The sequence below is a fragment of the Aplysia californica genome, unplaced genomic scaffold (assembly GCF_000002075.1).
Source record: "Aplysia californica isolate F4 #8 unplaced genomic scaffold, AplCal3.0 scaffold00052, whole genome shotgun sequence".
NCBI classification, from domain to species: Eukaryota; Metazoa; Mollusca; class Gastropoda; order Aplysiida; family Aplysiidae; genus Aplysia; species Aplysia californica.
The window spans coordinates 454,329-472,458 of NW_004797322.1; the positions used below are offsets into that span (position 1 = coordinate 454,329).

Sequence of the window (18,130 nt, forward strand, 5' to 3'; positions counted from 1 at the left end):
GGGGGGGGTTGGGTTTTTTTTATTTGGGGGGGGTTCTTCTTTTATTTTTGTTTTTTGTGTGATTGTTTTTTTTTTTCTTCTTTATATGCACAGAATTTGTTTTGTTTGTTGTTTTGTTTGTTGTTTTGCCAGCTGTTTTTCTTTTTTTCCTTTATACTTTATAAATTGAGGGTCGTTTCAGTTTTGGATCTGTTTTTTGTTGTTTTTTTAAATTGAGGGCGTCTTTTCTTTCGTTTTCTGATCTGTTTTTCATTGGTTTTTATTCTCTTTTTTCCCCTTCTAGTTAAGCTTTTTAATCTTGAGGAGGAAAACAGTTATCTTTATCGTTCTTTTAAAAAGTCTTTTATATCAGATTTAAAGTTATTTATTTTTCATAATATTCATTTTGCTCTTACGCTTTATCATTGTATGCGTTTTCTGTTGTAAAAATCTGAACGTTGAATCCACACATTGAGCTATTAACACTTTTGTCTTCTCGCCCCTAATACAACCTTTTCTAGCCTTCTGGGTTATAAGAGCAACCAAGGCAACAACTAAAACCCACAATAATTACGTAGAAAATGCACCATTGGGAACGACAATAACAGCAACAACCACAACAACAACAACAACAACGACAGCAGCAACAGCTGGCTGAAGTTATGAAATGTTCAAAATGTATCAAAAAGTCGAAAAAACCATATTTGTCACTGTCAAAACTTGTGCGACAAAAGAGACGAGAGAGTGCGAGAGAGAGAGAGAGAGAGAGAGAGAGAGAAAGAGAGATAGAGAGAGAGAGAGAGGGAGAGAGAGTGGGAGAGAGAGGGGGGAAGGGGAGGGGAGAGACAGAGCTATATACAGAGGTAGAGAGATATGGAAGGAACTCTGAAGAGAACTTGCATATTAAAAGAATGCATACATTTCCGACAGAGAGGCAATGTGCCAATACAGTAGCACCAATCAGAGAAAAACAATACTTGTCTTGTGAAATGAAGGGTCAAGTAATTTTTCTTTTTCTACTTGTTTTTTTCCACACTATTTGTGAGTGTGCCCGGAGAAAGGTCCCAGTTGTAAAAAATTTTGGATTTAGAATAAGGGCATATTCAAGTACCAAATTTAATGTTGACTAGGCTGAATAAAATTTTTTTAAAAACATTTTGAGTTGTCTTAAAGATATGCTACATTTCGTAACACAGGATGTAAAAATAAAGTTTGGAGAAAAATGGCTTTGACATAAGTATGTTAACTAAATTGCGAGCACATTTTTTACCTTTGGTGAAGTACATCATATTGCAAAAATAATTACTCTACAAATATCTAGACTTGGACTTTAAAAGTTATAAAATCCTTTCAAAATGTTATTAAGAAATGTTAAAAGTGTGTTTTCTGTACAGAACTTAATTTTTGACCAGGTACAACATTTTAGGCTTTTTCACCTCATTGCCCAAAAATAACTTTTCTGACAACTGGCACCTTTCTCCAGGCACACACACTTTTGTTTCTCTAAACACTCAGACATGAAAGGGTGCATTGTAAGCTAAGCTGGTATCATGTTGGACTACAAAGCGTTTCCTGGTTCAAATCCCAATGAAGCATTTTGAACTTCTGTTGTTTAGGCAAGCTTTTAAGGCTCTCAACCCATTTTGCCCACTTTTATCAGAGATGTACATTAAATTTGGATGTCCAGCCTCTTTGAATAACTTAAATAGCCATACTGTGTTGAAAGGAGCATTAAACCTTTACAATCTCACCAGTTCTCCGGACAAAAATAATCCACCCCCCCCCCCCCTCCCTGTTCTCTCAAAGATCCAGGAAAAGAGATTTTTGGGTCTTCTCTCATTCTCACCGCATGCACTTCGTTGTGTCTTTTATAAGACAAACTGATTTAACAGCACTTTAAGAGTGCAGGCATATTTTAGGCGGTTTAGGGCTCAGATATGGATTTTTTATTCCTTGCATATTCTGTTAGCAAAAACACTCTTCTTTTGACTCCCATTGTTGGTTATTTTTACCATGCATTCCGACTTTTAAATGTTTTGTTCAAACTGTGTTTCTAATTCTTAATCATTTTAAACATTTATTAAGATATTCTCTTCAAACTTCGCATGTATGTACTTCAACATGTTACACAGGTCGGTGTAGAATTAGATTTGAAGTACATGCTAATATTGCATTTTCATTATATTTTATATGGATCTGTTATTTAGCCACACCCGCCCTTTTCTTTATCATCTGAATTTTGAGTTGCACTGCCACTTTTAAAAAATCATACTGACATATTTAATTCTGTCATTGACCTGTGGCAACATGTGCACTATAAAGGGGACAGTAAAGAAAAATTTCACTTACCATGCAAAATAAAAAAATGATGAAGTCAATTCTACCCTTCCATGACAAGACAAAAAATCAAATACGGCCACCATTTCCATGGCAATAAAAGGGTTTTAGAGAATTTTACATTTGAATTCTTCACAGTGCAACATATAAAGTTTATAAAAGTGACACTCCTAAAGCATTTCTCTCAGTGATATAGAAAATTGATTTAAAAAATAGCCTGCTCACAGTTGTCAAAACTATTGAATTCCCAAACATGAGATGTGTATATTACCAGAAAAGCATTGCTCTAAGCAATTTTCATGAAGTTTTGGAAAAGAACTGTGTTATTGAAAAATCTACCCTTTCCATACTAAATGAAAATAAAGAAAGATACAGACAAAATTAAAATCTCTTACTCTCAAGACAAGTGAGTCCATCCTGGTCCAAGGTATAACCATCATAGCAGCCACAGTCATAAGAACCCACATTGTTGATACACGTTTGCTGACATGTGTTGGGTCCTTGGCACTCATCGATATCTGACAACAGAATTGGAAAATTGTATGGGCAAGTTGTTCAAATGCACTAAGCCCAGAAAGCAACATTTTTTTCAGAAACAGAGAAAACCCTTTCAATATTCTTTTCCAACTCGTAGCTACATTATAATAATAGTATATCATTTTCCTAGCTTTCTTTTCAAGATTTAGGTTTTGAACTCCTATAAATTATTTCACACGTATTTGTAACTGATACAACAGATTAAGAAACTGCAACATAAAATTGACACAATTCAGGTTAGTCAGGATCGGACGTGCATTGCCTGAAATCTACCTGCCAAGGCTGAGTGAAATACATGTAAGAACCTCCCAGCAGACAGACAGTGGTACTAGATACCAAACTTCTGCATGCGGGTATCAAATTCACATCTTTAACTTGCAAGTGCAAAAAGCTTTACCACTACATCACAGATATCTGTGGGAATAGATGTGCTACCACCAAAGATTACACATTACAAGATGGTTCATCCCACTTTTTGAGAGAGTTAGAAAACAAAATCGTCAGGAAATGCTGGAAGCAGCACATGTTGCTTACTACCAGGCTGTTTGAGGCTATTTTGTAGTGAATGACGAATATTGGGCATTGAGAGTGGGAACAAATTTTTATATTGTTAAAAAGAATCTACTAATTTGAAAAACAAAATGCAGCACATTATGGCAAAAGTTAATTTGAGCCTCCCCCAAACCCCCACCCCTTATGCACACTTAAAATATCAAATGCTCTTTTTGTGCATGAAGCAATCACAATGACAATTGGTCTCACAAAGAGTGGGGACTTCGGATGTGCATATTAGTTTGGGACATTTTGAATGGGGTCTCAAGTTCACCTTTTATCAACGTAGGTGGCGATATCTCAAAGAGTTGCCAAGAATGCTTTTTTTTTGGAGAGTTGACCATCTTGTTTGGTTATATATCTGTCTTTGATTACACCTGGAATGCTTTAAAAAATGTTATTCTACTTTATCGTAAAGACTTTTGTATAGAGTACTGGTATCATCAATGACAAAACCAAGTACTCCTATCAAAGTCATGCAGTATTTCCAATGTGGTTCAGTCCCAGCAGAATTTGATTTCGGATTTTTTTTTCAAGCTAAAAAATCCCCAAAAGAGCAAAAAGTCACCATTAAAAATAAGAAGTGCCAATAGCTTATGCAATAGACTAATCATATCAAAAACATTGTTAGAAGCAAATTCTTTATGCTTTTATTCAAGAGACTAATTTCCTTTTTCAGGAACAATAACATTTGTTACGAAGACTATTTCATTTCTATAGAAAAACTACTGCTCTCAATAAATACAGAGAGAATTGAGTTTAAATAAATGAGTACAGAATGCCAAAACAAAAGTGTAAATTTTCAGAGCAATAAAAAATGAAAACAAATACTTACCAGCATATCACTTTAAGATCAACAGACTAAACAATAACAATTCCGAAGATAATGGCAATGAATTCCTTGAAGAAAATAAACCTTACCTGAGCAAGAGACGTCCTGGAACAATCTGTATCCTGAACTACAGGAGCATTCAAATGAGCCAAAGGTATTTACACAAATTCCATCACATACATTACGAGCACATTCGTTATCATCTGGGGATTTAAAACAGAACATGATAATGATAAAGAGAAATAACTTCTTGTAAAATCGTGAATTATGTTACAAAGTATGAGATTGTACAATTGTCCCTCAAAATAAGAAGTGGGCAAATTACTGCCAAATCTGGGCTGTGTGGTAATTTCAGTCTGGCCCAGTAACTAAAAATGAATGTGCTCTGCCCTGCAGTGAGTTGATAATAAATAGAAAGAAAACCGTCTGTCTCGAAAATGAAAATGAACAGTTTCCAGGCCAGCAGATAGCAATAGGACTAATATTTTATTCAATGAAATCCTTTTGAGTGATGTGATATGCTCTTTTGTCAATTTTAGTCTCACTTTTGAGAGCCAGGGTATTTTAATCGATTTCATCCAATTTTCTTCTGCTTTGGCCCATGAGATATTCTGAATCTATTAATCTGGCCCGCTACTAGGACACACATGTCCATGACTGCTTTAAACTATCTCTTGCACCCCCTCCCTTTCCAACTATATTTTGGATCATCTCCTTCTAGATAGCATGTCCTGTTGGGAGCATCACCTATCACCATAGCTGTGTCCAACTCCTTGCCACCACAGGCTTCCATCTTTTCTGGTCTCTGCTCTGATGAATTACTTTATAAAGATCATCTATTTGGGGGATATTGGGAGTGGTAGCACTTTTTGTGAGAGGCAGATACATCCAAAGGGTGGCCAGGGTCCAGTGGTCCATCTCTCTATCCCTTGTCCCTAGTTTACACTGGCTACAAGAAGAAGAAGGAAACCTCAGCCACACCCTGGGCAACAGTCTTGGGTGATCAGCAATACAACATGAGTGACACTAGAAGTCCTGGTAAGCAAAGCAGGGGATGAGTGAAGTCAAGAGACAACAGTTTCAGGAATGGTGTGTTTAGCTTCTCTTTAGGCTGAAGACTCCTTACGAACAATGGCTACGGCTCCCATGTACACTGCTACTCCAGAATACAATGACAGACCACTGGTTGTATTTTTCTTGTCACGTTGAGACCATGGCCTTTTTATCCTAAACACCCCCCCCCCCCCCCAGGTGCTTTCAGCCTTGCTGAAACTCCTCTTTGATTGCTCAAATATTCAGAGAAGTCTCCATCATATTTTCCGGCATCTTCCGCACATTTTACATGAACGTGTCTTTTTATATTGTAATGCCCTTTTCCAAAGTTTTAAGACCATTTATAAGTAAGTATACTGCTTCATTTTCCTTGTTCTGATGGTGTCAAAGAGCTCATTTTGTTTTTTTGAGACTCAGGATGTTTGGTTTTAAGTGCCCTTTGAGGCACCTTTATCAGTCTTCTACAGCTCTTTGGCTCAAACAAGTTTGCCATTTCTTCTGTATTGTTCAGTACGAATCATTCACATCTCTGGGGAACAACAGTGAATAACAATCATCATCATCATCGTAAAGGGCCAGATCTGAAACAGACATTGGCGATCATGGTTTGCCACTCATTTCTTTGCTCGGATGATCTCTCCCCATGACCCATCTGCTAAGATGTTCTAAGTGAGTTGCTCTGGGACATTTGTCTTTTATTTTTCTAGAGAGAGCAAGATGTTTAAGGCCTTTAATTTTTTTTGACCCAAAGACAAACATTTTTAATGAATACGCAGTCATCCCAAACACTAAGTTTACAGAGCATAAAGATGCAGAAACGGGTGTTTCTTTCGTGAACTCCATTGTGTTTAATACAGAGCACAAACCATCTTTTGTTTCTTACACCATTAAAGGATTATAAAATTCCAATGGATAGGTTAACAGAGGACAAGTTAAAGAATGTGTATTGCTTTTATAGCTGAAGCCAATGTCTTAGCTGCTAGATGTTAATGTCAATTACTTTCTTTTCAACCCTTGCAGAGAGAAAAAGTAAGGCAGACAGACAAAAACAATCAAGGGAAAGAAAGGAAATATGATCTACAACAAGTCGCACCCTCCAACCACCCATATTTAACACTTTGCACTCAGACAGCCAGCAGTATAAAATACCCCATCTGGTCACCCAGCCAGGAGAGTGACAGCAACGGGACTTCTCAGGCCTGGCATAGAACTGTGACAGGTGACTGAAACGGATAATTTTCATAATGCGCCAGGTGACCACAAAGTGTTAAGATCTTGAGGCATTTCAGACTCAAAGGGTTTAGTAACAAACCTTCACATTTGTCACCAACAAGTAGAAGACCATCACCACATGGCCCGCATGTGTAGGGAGGCTCTCCAAACTCTTGTAAAGGTGCTAGAGTGTCATTACATTCTCTACCAGTACTGCAAGGGTTTTCTGCACATCCATCCCTGTCCAATTCACATTCATCACCTGAAACGAAAAAAAAACCCCACTTAATCCTTTTCATTCTGCTTTTAAGATCACATTTCAGCACAAGGGGAAAATCATAGTGCCTTCTTCTTCTTTTCCTTCCCCTTCTTGATCTCAAGGGTCATTGACTGCTGGTTCTTCAACCTGCAGTGCAACTGATTTTTACGTATGTGACCGTTTTTCCTACTTTGTAGGGCTCCTTGCCTTCAGGAAGCCACATTCCAATTTCGAAGGTACTCAATATGTGTTTATACTGACTAAAGTATTTTCAAATTTGGTAGGAATCAATTCTAAATTTTGCCCTAGTGGCGGTCGAAGCCTAGTCTTACCGATTTTAGGACCACCAAGGGATCTTTAATGTGCATAAATTGAACATGGGGCTTCAGAAATTTTTCACCCTTATCCAAGAAGGCTAGAATCTAATTTTACTGATCCTAAAATCAGGGGAGTGGCTGCTGAAAGACAGCAGTAAGAAGGACCCAGGAGTAGCAGTAGAAAGAAGAGTAAAGTATAGAGCAGCCCAGGAGATGCCAGTGTGGGGCGAAAAAAGGAGATGAATGCAGATAACAGATCAGGACTAGGGGAGCAGAAGAACAGGAAAAGAAGTGAAACAAGAAAATTTTGGAGGAGAAAATTGTTTTTGTCGCTGTCAGATTTCAATCCTACAACCTTCTGAATGAGAGGCAAACACTGTACCTCTAGACCACGAAAGCCCTTGAAAGTTGTGAGACCTTGAGCAATTTTTTAAATGTGAAGCAGCCTGGTGAAATCAGGCACTCATCAAAATAATGAAAGTAAAAAAACTGGCTTTTTTCTACAGGTTTGGGAATTTTTACAGAGTTTTTGTTTTTAGGCTCAACACCTTTCTTGCCCTTTAAAGAACACGTTTCTGTGTGGATTTTACTGAAAAACTTTGATTAAAGGCATTAAGATATAAATTCTCAGTTTGCACAGACTCTCAAGCTAAGGAAATAACTCACTTTCGATGGTCATTCTCTCGCTAATTTTACTTCTGAAACCACTGACCCCCACCTCCATCAATAGCCAATATCTTGATTTGTATCCAAGATAAATAGATATTTTTTTCATCGAAAGCAAAGCAAATGGACAGGCTTTAAGATTTCATCAGTTACTCAATATGTCCCAAAATTGACAAGCGCCTGATTCCACCGCATTGTGACACAAATTGTTTTCCACACAAGATAAGATACTATCCTTATATTTATTATCGTGTGTGTGTGTGTGTGTGTGTGTGTGTGTGTGTGTGTGTGTGTGTGTGTGTGTGTGTGTGTGTGTGTGTGTGTGTGTGTGTGTGAGAGAGAGAGAGAAAGAGAGACAGAGAGAGAGAGAGAGAAAGAGAGAGAGAGAGAGAGAGAGAGAGAGAGAGAGAGAGAGAGAGAGAGGAGAAAGAGAAAGAGAGAGAGAGAGAGAGAGAGAGAGAGAGAGAGAGAGAGAGAGAGAGAGAGAGAGGGGATCAACTGGCTGCCTTTGAGCAGGTTATACGTTAAGTCTTGATTTGAAGACTAAACAAGAGCTCAGCAGCCTCCCAGGAGCTATGGACATGTACTGTATGCGATGAGACTAACAACAAAAAGCAAAATGAAAAGCAACATATTTGCAGTGTTTCCTGCTTTTTAAACATCTCAGTTAATAAGTTGTTGAGACGTTTGCAATGAAAACTTTTTCAAAACCAGCAACTTTTCCCAAAAATCTACTCAATTGTTCTTTTCAACAAAAAGTTCCCTCTCAATTTAGATTTACACTTAGGGGGCTCTCATGGCCTTGAGTTCAAGGTGTTCGCCTCTCATTCAAAGGTCCCGGATTTGAGTTCGGGTAGTGAAATAAAAATGTTCTCTTCTAAAACTGTCTCCTTTAACCTCCTTTACTGCTCTCTAGCAATGTTCTATCGTCTACTTTCATCTCCATTTTCTGCCCCCACCCCCTCACCACCTTTACCCTTCCTCTGGGCTCCTGACTCTTTTGGCAGCCTTTCTAATGCTACTTCTTGGCTCCTTCTTACCGTTGTCTTTCAACCACATCCCTGATCTTCTGGTAGGAAAGATTAGGAAAGATCTACACCTAGCCTTCTCGGACAAGGGCAAAAAATCTTGGAGGTCCCATGTGCAAGTAGCACACGTTAAAGATCCCTGGTGGTCTAAAATTGATAAGTGGGCTTCGGCAGCCACTTGGGCAAAATTCAAAAATTTTCTTCCCACTGAAAACACTCATACGACCTTATGCAGTTGCGAGCCTCGTAAATCACTTACCAAAGTTTTTTTTTTTTTAAATGCACACTTCCTTTATCATTGAATTTACCTGAAGATTCTGGTTGTAAAGCTATTCATTATTCCTTTCTTTAATCGAGAAAATATCTTTGATTTTCACAGATAACTTATTTCACTCACCTGTGTAGGCCGCTTCGCAAACGCAGACATACTTTCGGAAGCTTCCCTCAGCATCTTCTGCCTCCCTCAATTGAAGTCTATCACAAACTCCTTTTTCACTGCACAAAGTGCAAAGAGCAACCTTGACTGTGAGAACAGCAGACTGGCCCCCAGCCTCATCCTTTGCTACAAACCTGCAATTCATTATAAGTAATTATTTCTATTTTAGCAGGGTTTTGTTAAAGTAAGACACCCTATTAGGCATAATATTAATGATTTCAAAGGTATGCTCATACCATGCATGCTTTACCAGTTCAGTCAGACAAAGGATTAGTATAATATTCAAGGAAAGCAGAGAAAATAAAATCCCTGCTTAGACTTGATTTTATAAAAATTGCAGGTGTTGGCAAAATTTTACTTGTCTACAGAAAAACAGACAGCTGAAAGGCAAAGTATGAAAGGCATTTAAAAAAAGGTGTGGGTTCTGGATATCATTACACAAATTGCTTTTAATACAACTACAGCTCCCATGCCAAAATGCATTTGCTTGAAAGAACAAAGCAATAGTGTGGGTACAGAGTTAGAAATGTGACAAGACAAACCATTTTTCTGTACAAGTCAAACAATTTTTTCAGTACAAGTTTATGTTAAGCACAGTTTAGAAACAAAAAAGTAGATCCACAAACAGTACACTCGCAACTGATTGAAATATTGCAAAGAGTACAAGAAAATCCCCAGCAAACAAATCGGAGACTACATAATTATCCGATAGACAAATATTTAAGACTCTACACCTAAGGATGAATGATAAAGGCATTCAAACATAGTTGACTGCAATAGCATTTTATGCATTCATAGACAGTTCAGATCATTTTATTGACTTATTTAAACTACAGTGGAAACCATTACAACAGGCCCGGTAATAACAGGGATCTGTTAATAACAGGTTGTTTTTTTTCCCCGTTTTTTTTCTACTCTTTGTCTCTATTGAAAGTTATCGGCAATAACAGGGCCTCATCGGAGCCCATTCGATTATAGCAGGGACAAAGGCTTGTTAACAATGTGTAAAAAGTGAGAGAGAGACAGAGAGAGAGAGAGAGAGAGAGAGAGAGAGAGAGAGAGAGAGAGAGAGAGAGAGAGAGAGAGAGAGAGAGAGAGAGAGAGAGAGAGAGAGAGAGAGAGAGAGAGAGAGAGAGAGAGAGAGAGAGCAAGCCCACAGAAGCCATGCCACTGCAAGCACACGCAGCGATGTGCTGCAAACCTTGATCTAGCCCGAAACCTAGCAACATGCATGCGTAATGTGTCATGCGCAGGCCTGTCGTATGGCCAAATCTGGTCGTGTGCAAAGCTTGTTTTCGCAGTTCACAGCACACAGGCATGAGCCACACCACACTGTGACTGTTCACTAACAACAGTACATGTGTAGATCTAAGATTAATGCACTCTGTGGACGACCGATCGGCCTAGATCGAAGCCTACTTCTTTCATTGTGGCCACCAACGATGTCAAGCGCAAGAGAAAATGCTTTTCAATTGACAAAATATACTAAATAATCCAGGCTGTTGACAAAAAGCAAGCTCCCCTGGCAGAGATTTGTCATCAGTTCGACATTCCATGTGGTATAAGGAGGCAAGGAGAAATTGTTGGTGCCAAAACCCCTGTTCGTGGGTTCTTGTGGCAAGGGAAACTACCCATGAATAAGTACTGCTGGATTAGTCCACAACTGCTTACTTTTCTTGCATTTCTGATTTAATAGGGATTGGATATAAAGACTTTTTTTTATACTCCCACCATCCCTGTTATATCAGGTTTCCACTGTACTTTCCTTTTGTTGATTAACTGAAGGGTATAGGTCTGCTCCTTTCAGGCACATATAATACTTAGAAGTTGTTCCCTCAAAACTATATAATATAAGATACATTTATAAGAATTACTATTTTAAAATGATCTGTCAACCAATATTAACCCACTCCCTCTGTCTCTCTATTCTATCATCCACTAAAGCCTGTAACAAAACAAAACCCCCAAAACAAACAAACCAAGACTTGCTTTTGCTTATTTGATTTCTAGTAGCTTTAATTAAAAGCTTTGCTCAACATTTTAACGAATAGAGGACAGGTCATTCTCCTTTAACCACTATTAGTAATTAGCGCTTGATAGATACTCCCTAATATGTCAGATACCTACTGTTTATATTGTATTTTAAAAAATGCACAATTTATGCCAGTTACCTGAGAGCGACAGGGTTATCAGCACTGAATGCAAAAGAGACAGATCCAATCGGGCTACCAATGGAACTGGGAAACTGATCTGTAAGTGACTCTATAGTCAAAACCTCTCTATCAGGGTCACTTGCGAACATAAAAATTGTCACTGGTTTTCCATCTTCCGCAAATAAGTATCCATCAGAAGTCAGAGGAGAGAAAATCCTTAGATTTGGAGCCGTGTTTCCTGTAAGAAAAAAGACAAAAAACAAAACAGAATTCAATTTCTACCAAAAATTCAAGACTTCTATCTTAAGGAAAACCCAGTAAAAATAATTTGTGAGAAAAATTCTTCAGAAAAAGCTATGCTTCAGACAGACAGACAAACAGACCAATAGAGCGATATGAGAAAAAAAAGTCATATTACATATTATATAACGTAGTCAAGATCATATAAAAAGAAGAGACTTAAGACACTGCCTTACTTTTAATTAGTTTATTATGTTTTGGGTAGAAGACCTTCACTAAAAAATTGACTAGAACTGTAATAAAGTGTACTCAGTCATTCTCCCTGAAAACTGTTCCAACCCAAAAATTGAAGAAACTATAGGACCTACATAAAAAACTGCAGCTTCGAAGCTCTCACAGACGGGCTCATTAGGTACAGAGTTGCTTGCTGATTAAGAGACAGCAGTCAGTTCATTTTAACGGCTTTTGAAAATAAGGTGAAATTCACTATCAGTGAGACAATACGGAGAAGTCCAAAAGCAGAAGCTAAATGATGAAAATGAGACCCTTGTGGGACCACAAGATGACCAAGTCACTACAAAGTAGTCAAACCTGTGTAAGATAGCCACCCACTTTCGAGGAGAAAAGTGGTCATCTTAGACAGGAGGCCGTATTAAGCAGGACTGATCAAAATGAAGAAAATAAACCATTCCCTTCTAAGATTTCAACAGTAGGTGGTCGCAGGCTTAGGGCTACTGTTGGGCTAATGGAAATTGAATTTTTAAAAAGGGGGATAGAGTGTGTTTTCTTTTTTTCTTTTTCGCTGGTTTTGTACAGGGGTAAAACAAAATGAAAGGTGTCAGTGGAAGAAGACCAAATAAAGAAAACAAGTTAACGCCTTGCCACCACTCAGAAAAAGAGCGACACTTCTCTCTCAAGTTAATGTTGATGTCCATTGTTGCCGACTGGGTAAACAGAGCAACTTCTCATCTCACTTATGATTTGTGTATAAGTTGCCGGCAGAGCTTACAGGTTATGACGGATCACAAGAGTCCCTGACCAGCAGCTGCTGAAAATTTGTTACCTATAGATCAATTCCGGAAAACAAAGGGAGGGACCATCGTAACAGGATCAGTTCATCCATTTTTGGACTAACAATAACGACAGGGGAATATGGATTATGACAGCTTGGCCGAAACAGCATGGACCAGTTTATTAATGATGGTAGGCCTTGCTACTTGGGTCATGTTAACATCAAACTTGAACTTGAATCAGGAACTTAGGAATCTTGTATGAAGTCAAACACAACCAAGCAATTTATTTTTGGTAAATATCATCATCATTGCCTTTCTCACCAGAAACCAGGGTATAGGCTACGGACAAACACATTCCACCTTTCTCTATCTTGGGCTAACCTCTTGATGTTGTTCCATGTCTTCCCACTTTTCGGTACATCAATTTCTGAGATTCTTCTCCGCGTTCCATGTGGTATTCCCCTTGACCTTTTACCCTGTGGATTCCAATCCAACACTTTCGTAGTTATGCAGCTGTCTGACTTCCTGAGATTATGTCCAATCCATTGCCACCACCTTCTTCCTACCTCATCTCTGACTAGGATCTGTCTTGTGTTCCTTAACACTTCCTCGTTGGTGACCCTGTCCATCCATCTGATCCTCAGTAACTTTCTTAGACACTTGTTCAAGAAAACCTGGATCCTCTTTCTGCAAGTCTGGGATGTGTTCCATGTCTCACATCCATACAACAGGACTTATTTCACATTTGAATTGAAAATTCTCCTCTTTGTTCGAAGTGAGATATCTCTGGTCTTCTAAATCCTATACCAGAGATATGAAGGCAGCCTGTGCTTTTCCAAAGCGGGACTTTATTTCAGCACCTGTTCCTCCCTCTCAGTCAATTATACTCCCAAAATATCAGAGGATTCAACGTCTTCTTGTGCATTTCCTTCTATTGTCACCTACTCTTTTCATAGTGCATCTGTCCTTAGGACCTTTTACTTTCCGGCGTGTATAGACTCTTGACAAGCTGTTTAAGGGGGGGGGGGGGCCTACACCCCCAAAATCAAAATTCGACTCAAAATCATGGAATTTGAGTTGTAGGCATTTTTAGCTTCCCCAGCCTCTCCTACAACTATTTCATGGCATAAGAACCCCCAAAAACCGTATTTTTTCCCATACCGGGCATGTTTGTAACCGCCATTTCCTCATAAAGTTAGTATTTTATTTTTCTTTATCGGTCGTTTTCTCAAAATGCGACTTTTCTCTATACTATTTTGAATAACTCCACCATTTTTCATCCAATCTTCATGAAATTTTCACAGAATGAAGAGAAGAGGTAATACTAAAAATGTGTCTGTTGAATTTTTGATATATGGAATAGATTTTGGTTGGTGATGTCTGGAGTGTGGATTTTCACGGATTTTTCGCAAACTTGAATGCAACCTCAGGAAAAAATTCATAAAAATTTTTCTAATTCGATTAGGAAAAAAACAACAGACAAATTTTTAGATATAATGTTTGTGAACATGCATGCAAAAAAATGATTAATTTCCATGAGCGATAAGTGCGGTATTCATTACGTAAGACATGTCAATAAAATCCAATATGGCGGCATATCCATGGAAAGGAAACTTTTTTCTCAAATTTGATTACGGATTTTAAGACTCCTTACTGTGCTTGTTATATGTGTGAAATTTGGTAAAATTCGGTCCAGTAATAAGCGAGATAGCCTCCAGGTGTAGCACCCCCCCTTAATACTGAAGTCTTTGCTTGCATCTGTTCCTGGGTGTGCGACTGAAGCACCAAGTCGTCTGCAAAATCCAGATCGTCCAACTGTGTCCCTGGGGTCCACTGTATACCATTGCTATGTCCTCTGATGGTTTCCTTCATTAGCCAATTGACGGCCAATATGAAGAGGAAAGGTGATAATAAACATTCCTGTCTGTCTCACACCAGTCTTGATGTCAAAGCTGTCAGTGAGCTGGCCATCATGTACAACCCTGCAATTTGTCTCTTCGTACATGCTCTTGATGAGGTTCACCAACTTCTGTGGGATTCCGTGATGTCTCATTATTATCAATAATGTTGCTCAGTCTATACAGTCAAAAGCCTCTGATGATCAGGTGGGAGTTCCACTCCAGGGACAGTTTAACAATAATCCTCAGTGTGGCAATCTGGTCAGTGGTTCAGCAATTTTTCCGGAAATTAGTTTGTTCATCCCATAGTCTTGGATCAATTATAGTCTTGATTCTCTCTAGAATGATTCGTTGAAGACCCTACCTGGTATTGAGAGAAGAGTGATCCCTCTGTAGTTGCTGCAGTTGCTGAGAACCCCATTTTTTTAAAGCTTCACGAGATATCCTTCTTTCCAACCCTATGGGAACTTGCTCTCATTCCAGATCCTGGTAAACAGTGGGAGGAGGAGGTCTGCCGTCACATTAGCATCTGCTTCTAGGGCCTCAGGTGGAATCTGATCAGGACCGGCCACTTTATCTTTGTCCAGCTTTTAATGGCATCCAGAATAATCTATTGTTTTGAAGGAGCATCACAGCAGATTGGTAACTTATTTCTTGTTAGCAGGATGTTTGATGGATTAATCGGTGGTGGTCTGTTCAGGAGACTGTTGAAATGCTCTACCTATGAGCTTCCTTTCCAAAAATGGTTTTCCCCTATTGGTTCTTTTCTGGTACTTCAGGTTTCCCATATTCTCCAGCAAGAGTGTAGTCTGATAAAGGACTCACATGTGCCCTCCTAACACTGCTTCCTCTATTTTCTCTGCCAGTTTGTTCATGAATTCCTCCTTGTCTTTTCTTAGTGATTTCTTGACATCCTTAGCCGTAGTCCTGTACTGCTCCAATGCATCCGTTCTTGATTCTCTTGTTCTAAACTTGCATTCGCTTCTGCCTTCAGTTGTCTAATAATCCTAATTAAATCCAACAAGTGTTGTCTAATCCACTCCTTGTGCTCCCATTTCTTCGTACTGAGTACTTCTTATTCGACAGCTGCTCCGTCAGTGAGGAATTCCTTCCCACTGCATTTTAGAGAGCAGCCTACTTAGACTGCATTTAAATCTGGTCTGAAAACACATGTATTACAATCTCATTTTACTAACTGGTTTTATTTTTTTTCCAAAAACAAGTGTGATCAGTAATCATAGTGATTGTCTTTTTGTGTATGTGTGTTCTTCGTCAGATTGCGAGAGTATATATAGAGTATTTGAAAGAACTGTTGTACATTGAATGGGCAAGTATGCACGAAAGGTTGATTTAAATCTTATATTATTACGAGGCGCCTAGAGTATGCGCTTCAGAACTGATCTATCATAAATATTCTTCTTCTTCTTCTTCTTCTTCTTCTACTTCTTCTTCTTCTTCTTCTTCTTCTTCTTCTTCTTCTTCTTCTTCTTCTTCTTTTTCTTCTTGTTATTGTTATTATTATTATCATAATTATTATTGTTATTATTGGATAGATGAGTGACAACAAAGTTCTTGAAAGACATTTTGGCATCACTAGGTGTCCATCTCTAGCCTAAACACCCATGTGAAAGCCCACCAGCACAAGACAGGTGGAGAACAAGATAAAGCATGATGCATACACAAAACCCATTCTCATTTTTTTTAAAACAACCTCTGCTCCATTCTTTATTACCAATAAGACCTTGGTCTGAACTGGCCATGGATCTGTTCAACATGGTCAGACCTATTTAGCTGTCATAAATCATTTTTCTTTGTGAAAGAGCTGCATACACTTGAAAACCTCATCAGTGTTTCTGTGCTCTGCAAATAAATTCAAGTCCATCTATGTGATTCATGTGATCCCAGATACTGTCCAATCTGACAACAGGTCTAGATTTTCAATTTCTAGCTTCCTTGCTTTTATCAAAGAATTCCATATCATCCACATCACCAGCTCACCAAGATATCCTTCAAGCAAAATCAAGGAGACCATGCAAATGGGGAAACAACTCCTCAACAGCGCAATAGATCCTTACACTGGCCTTTAACTGTATCAGTCTACTCTGTAGCAAAATGAATATTCCCAGATGAGCACCATATGAAAAAGAGACTTCAAACATTAATTCCCACTTTTTCAAGACAACCTGAAACCAAGGCCAGTAGATTTTAATGTTCATCAGTGACAGAACAAGAAGAAAGATGTCCTGTGGTACCAATACTTCAAAGATGGGCTGCAAAAATCCACTTCTAAACTTTGCTCTTGTCAATCTGTCTACATTACAGATACGGTAACTGTGTGTGACGTCAAGGGACATGACTCTTTTCTTTACTATGGGGACAAGATAATTAAAGGAGTAGCAAGCCCTTGGATGACGTCAGATTGAGCCGCGGGAAATAGGCAGATGTTGTCTGAGAGACACTCACTGAGAGATTCAGTCGGACACAGGACGAGACACCTACAACACTGATCCTAGATGGGGCCCCCTGACAGACCCGACTCATCGGACCGCCAGGTAACTTTACAACTGTGTTCATGTTCGAGAACCTGTATGAGAACTGTTAGTTCTCCCTCCATAACCACTGCATCAGTTCACCCTGTGGACAGGTGTCTGCGGGAAGAATTTTATCGATTATCTCAGTCTTTCTACCGGGACATTGTAGGCCTATCCCTCTCAACATGGGTTGGGCCTGGCAGGCAGGCTCAAAGCCCACCTTTTGTATGACCGATTGTGTCGATGGGGTGTAAAAAATGCACCTACATTAAAAGAAATGTTTTTCTCTTGTGGCCCAGCATAACCACAGTAACAGTTCTCTTTGTAGCCCTGCATAAAAATAGTTTCTGCTCTATATTTGTGTCCCTGGTTATATCCGCTATGCCCCTTTTCTCTGCGGTCTGGTTGTATAATACATCCTTAACACCTAGTATTAATCCAGGACTGGAACAAGTTGTGATGGGGCAGGCTGTAAACAAGACTCTGAGCATGTCACACTTTTGAATGAGTAGACTTCCTGAGCACCCATTTTAGTTATTTTTTATGGGAGGATAGCTAAATTGATATAAAAAATAAATGAAAAAAATGCAATGCAGCAAGCTGATTAAGGAACAAGAAAACTTACGCAGTTGGCCCCTGACAGTATCACCGTCCACATCATTGGCCCTGGTATTGTTAGCAAACTCTTCGCTCTCCGTCAGGGCATAGTCAAAGATACAGGCATCCTGATCTTGGCCACATCTTGCAATTGATGCATTCAGAACATCATCAGGAATGTCTGACCTGAACATTGGTGTGAAATTTGGGAACTGGTAGTCTGCTGCTGTCTTGCCAGCTGGGTTTATGAAGATTGAGTCTTGTACATCAACAAGCCCTGAGATGAACAAAGGGGAAGTGTTTCTGTCATTTGTATTACAACAGTAACAGTGATGTCTATGAGAGAGGCACTCAGTTAATCAATGAACAGTTTTTCTCAAACTTTTTGAATTAAGAAAAATTATAAGACATTATTATTAGATCTGCTTGAACTGAAATGATTACTATCAAGTAGGTTATGTTCCTCAATTGCAAAGTGGTAATCAAATGG

At 38.8% G+C, this 18,130-nt stretch overlaps 1 protein-coding gene across 1 annotated transcript in view; it reads right to left on the reverse strand.

Annotated features, from left to right (window-relative positions):
• The window catches only part of LOC101849279, a gene marked incomplete in the record, with an annotated part of 263,881 nt that overhangs the window by 224,343 nt on the left and 21,408 nt on the right, over window positions 1–18,130 (reverse strand). Inside the window, 6 exon segments of the mRNA XM_013079452.2 lie at window positions 2,712–2,834; window positions 4,327–4,440; window positions 6,603–6,764; window positions 9,170–9,342; window positions 11,380–11,599; window positions 17,669–17,917. Of these exon segments, the coding sequence (XP_012934906.2) occupies window positions 2,712–2,834; window positions 4,327–4,440; window positions 6,603–6,764; window positions 9,170–9,342; window positions 11,380–11,599; window positions 17,669–17,917 (1,041 nt within the window).